Below are 3,013 nucleotides of genomic sequence, written 5' to 3'. Positions count from 1 at the left end.
TATATTTGAAATCCATGTCAATCCAAGCGCAACTTAAAGGTTTTTGTTTTGTATAAAGAATTTTAGATCATCTTTCGAAAAAAAATAAAATATTTTATTTCGCTTTTAGAATACTACATAAAGAATCAAGAAATATTGATTAAATCTACAATTTGGTCAGAGTGTAAGGAGGCAAAATGCAAAATGGAAAAACGTGCAATTATTGTTCTGATCCATCTACAATCTACATGTGCATATATAAAAGAAAAGAAGGACAAAAATGGATAGATAGATGTAACGTTAAATGAGATGGGTTCTTGGGTCCGTACGATTACATCTCCCTTCAGAAAAGCTTGCACTTTCTTCAACAATCAAAACCCAAACAGAACCACACCCACCAAGTCCACCCCACAAGGTACCTAAACTTCACAAATGTGTTGTTCCATATCTGATATCAAATTTATCAAGTTTTTTTTTCTTTTCATGAAGAATGTGTATTGATTCAGGAAAGATTATGGGTTGTGTTTGAATTTCATTTTCGTTTAAAAGAGTGGCGAAAGTTTTGACAGACGATTTTGATAGCATCTCTGTTTGAGATTTTATTCGGATATAAATTTTGAGAAAGTTGATGTAGTAGTATTAATGTGCAGTGAAGTTATATGGTGTAGCAGTGATGATTGAAAAAGAATGGTTTTTTTTTTATTTCTTTAAAAAAGATAGAGATATAGTTATACGATAATTATGGCTTGAAATATGGTTGATTTATTTGGAGTTGAGTGGACTGAATTTTGTCTGATGAATACAGAGATATTTATGTTAAGTTTAGAAAAAGTACAAATAGAATATGTGTGGCTGTGGGAGTTCTTGAGTTTCCGGATTATTTTATATGTTTTAATGGCTGCCCTTTTGATTATCTTGAACAAAATCTCTTGGTCCATTTTTATCTCGAAATTCTATGAGCACTCAGAACTCATTTATCATTTACAAATCTGTATGTATATATAATGGCAGAGGGACAAGAGAATGCTATAATGGATTTGGAGGGAGAAGTGATGGCTTGCGCGTACGAGGATGTTCAAGTGATGTGGTCTATTCTGGACAAGTCCAGGCACACACCTTGCACAACCTTGTTTCTCCAAAACAATTCCATCAATTGATACGTGCAAAATTGTCTTTTGGTTTGTAGTTGTAAATGTATATATTTTCGTGGGAATTAAGAGCTTGTGGCTGTGGCTGGATGAGGAATGACCAAGACGCCCAAACACAAGTCTTTTTTTTTAAAAAAAAAAGTTCCGTGGAATGAAAAAATGGAAAAGAGAGAGAACATTTGGGTCATTTTTGAGTGGATCTGTCACAAAACAACGAAGGGTTTGGCTCAGAAAGGTTGAGGAACTCTTTGTTTGACCAAGAACAACTTGTTTTTACCCGTCTGTTACTGTTTCACTCTGTTGTGACTGATTGATTCTCACAATGAGTCGAGTCGTGTTTGCTTTGATCAATGAGAAACATTTTGGAAAATCAAGTGTTGGATTTTGTGTATGCAAGAAATGTTTTTCTTTTCTGCTTTTAGTATAGGAAAACTCATACTTGTTAGAGCCCCAAAATCTCGATCTTTATCAGATGAAGTCTTCTGAAAAGTTTTCACAGTTGACATGAATACTGAGAAGAAAAGTTTCATGGTTAACGGCAGAAACTGAATGAGCGAGGGGGAAATTAAAGTTTAAAATTTTCGATAAACCACGCGAAAAGGTTGTTATTTTTAATTGTAGTCGCAAAGCTACAGTTATGATCGAGTTGCACAACTCATCATCAAAAGCAAGCTAAACCATGAAAAGCTGATCTTATTGCATTTTAAGTTTTAAGGATGCACTGCATGTGACATAAGGCATGATCCTGTGGCTTAATCGTTCACAAATTGGGCTATATCGAATCCATAATGATTGGAAAATGGATCTTAAAACGAAAAAATCTTACAGCAGGACACTGGTTATATAGGATTGAATTAGCTAACAGCCTAATTACCCTTCACCTTAAATGTTTACTCTGCATTTGTGAAAATTTCCTGTTCTTGAGCAGCTGATGCAGAAGAAATAAGGGATCAACTAGATTACATTCGTGCAGACGGGTCTATTTTTTCCCAACCTGTTGCACTCGCCAGCCTCATGTGCTGATGTTTCATCTGCACCAAACTCTTCCAGAAATGATCACGAACCTCCACTGCACTAGTGCACTTGCATTGTTCTGAGCAAACCAACCATTTTTGGCATGTTTTCGGAGTTTCGTCTGAGCGACCTCTAGTTGCATCTGAACCGAAGCCTAGTTAAAATCCAACTTCTTGTACATGATAAATTTGCGACGATGCAGCAATATCATTCATGTAAGGTTCAGTACGTTCTTGCAAAAGTCACGGATTAAAGAGGAATTGGTTTCTTCTGATGTACCTTAATACAAGTATTTTGCAAAATATAGTGAGCTGAAAATTCGTTTTAAAAATCTCGAATTCTACAAGGGCCAATTTATCAGAATAAATACAGATGCTGCTGCTTGATCTCATTTATTTTTTACTCTGTTATCATTATATTCACGATATCAATCAACTATTTGCTCTTTTATCTCCCTCAATTATAGTTTTTTTATCACCAGAATACTATGTTGACATCAAATATATCAAATAATATATGTCGTCACATCAACAATTTCTGACCCAACATTTAGTATTCGACAAACAATACTATAAAAAAAATACAAATTAGTAATCTAGAACAAAATGTGACAAAATTGAAAAATATGAAAATTACCAAATAGGGGTGGGCGTCGGTTGGTTCGGTCCGGTTTTTCTCTATAACGGTTCGGTTTTCGGTTTTGAATATATTTGGTCCAAAACCAAACCATTTTATTATGGTTTGGTCCGGTTTTTTTTGCAATACGGTTCGGTTTATATGGTCGGTTATATACGGTTTTATAATATTTTTTTAAGAAATAAAATTATACATCACTTGATGCTCGATGGATGTAATACATATAAAATAAATAA

At 34.2% G+C, this 3,013-nt stretch overlaps 1 protein-coding gene across 1 annotated transcript; it reads left to right on the top strand.

The window, feature by feature from the left end:
• Window positions 1-212: 212 nt before the first annotated feature.
• Window positions 213-1,518, top strand: LOC140963296 (uncharacterized). The gene is made up of 2 exons (XM_073422579.1): window positions 213-394; window positions 991-1,518. The coding sequence occupies exons 1-2, from the start codon at window positions 289-291 to the stop codon at window positions 1,134-1,136; spliced, it is 252 nt and encodes an 83-aa protein (XP_073278680.1). The 5' UTR covers window positions 213-288; the 3' UTR covers window positions 1,137-1,518.
• Window positions 1,519-3,013: the final 1,495 nt, after the last annotated feature.

The sequence above is a fragment of the Primulina huaijiensis genome, chromosome 17 (assembly GCF_012295235.1).
Source record: "Primulina huaijiensis isolate GDHJ02 chromosome 17, ASM1229523v2, whole genome shotgun sequence".
Lineage (NCBI taxonomy): Eukaryota > Viridiplantae > Streptophyta > Magnoliopsida > Lamiales > Gesneriaceae > Primulina > Primulina huaijiensis.
Note: the sequence above shows the minus strand (reverse complement) of the source record. Positions and strands in the feature narration are given on the sequence as shown.

Excerpts from the sequence above, each read along its gene's own strand:
- LOC140963296 (XM_073422579.1), top strand. The coding sequence starts at position 289 with ATGGGTTCTTGGGTCCGTACGATTACATCTCCCTTCAGAAAAGCTTGC. Across the intron at positions 395-990 it reads CACCAAGTCCACCCCACAAG|AGGGACAAGAGAATGCTATA; the intron begins GTACCTAAACTT and ends ATATAATGGCAG.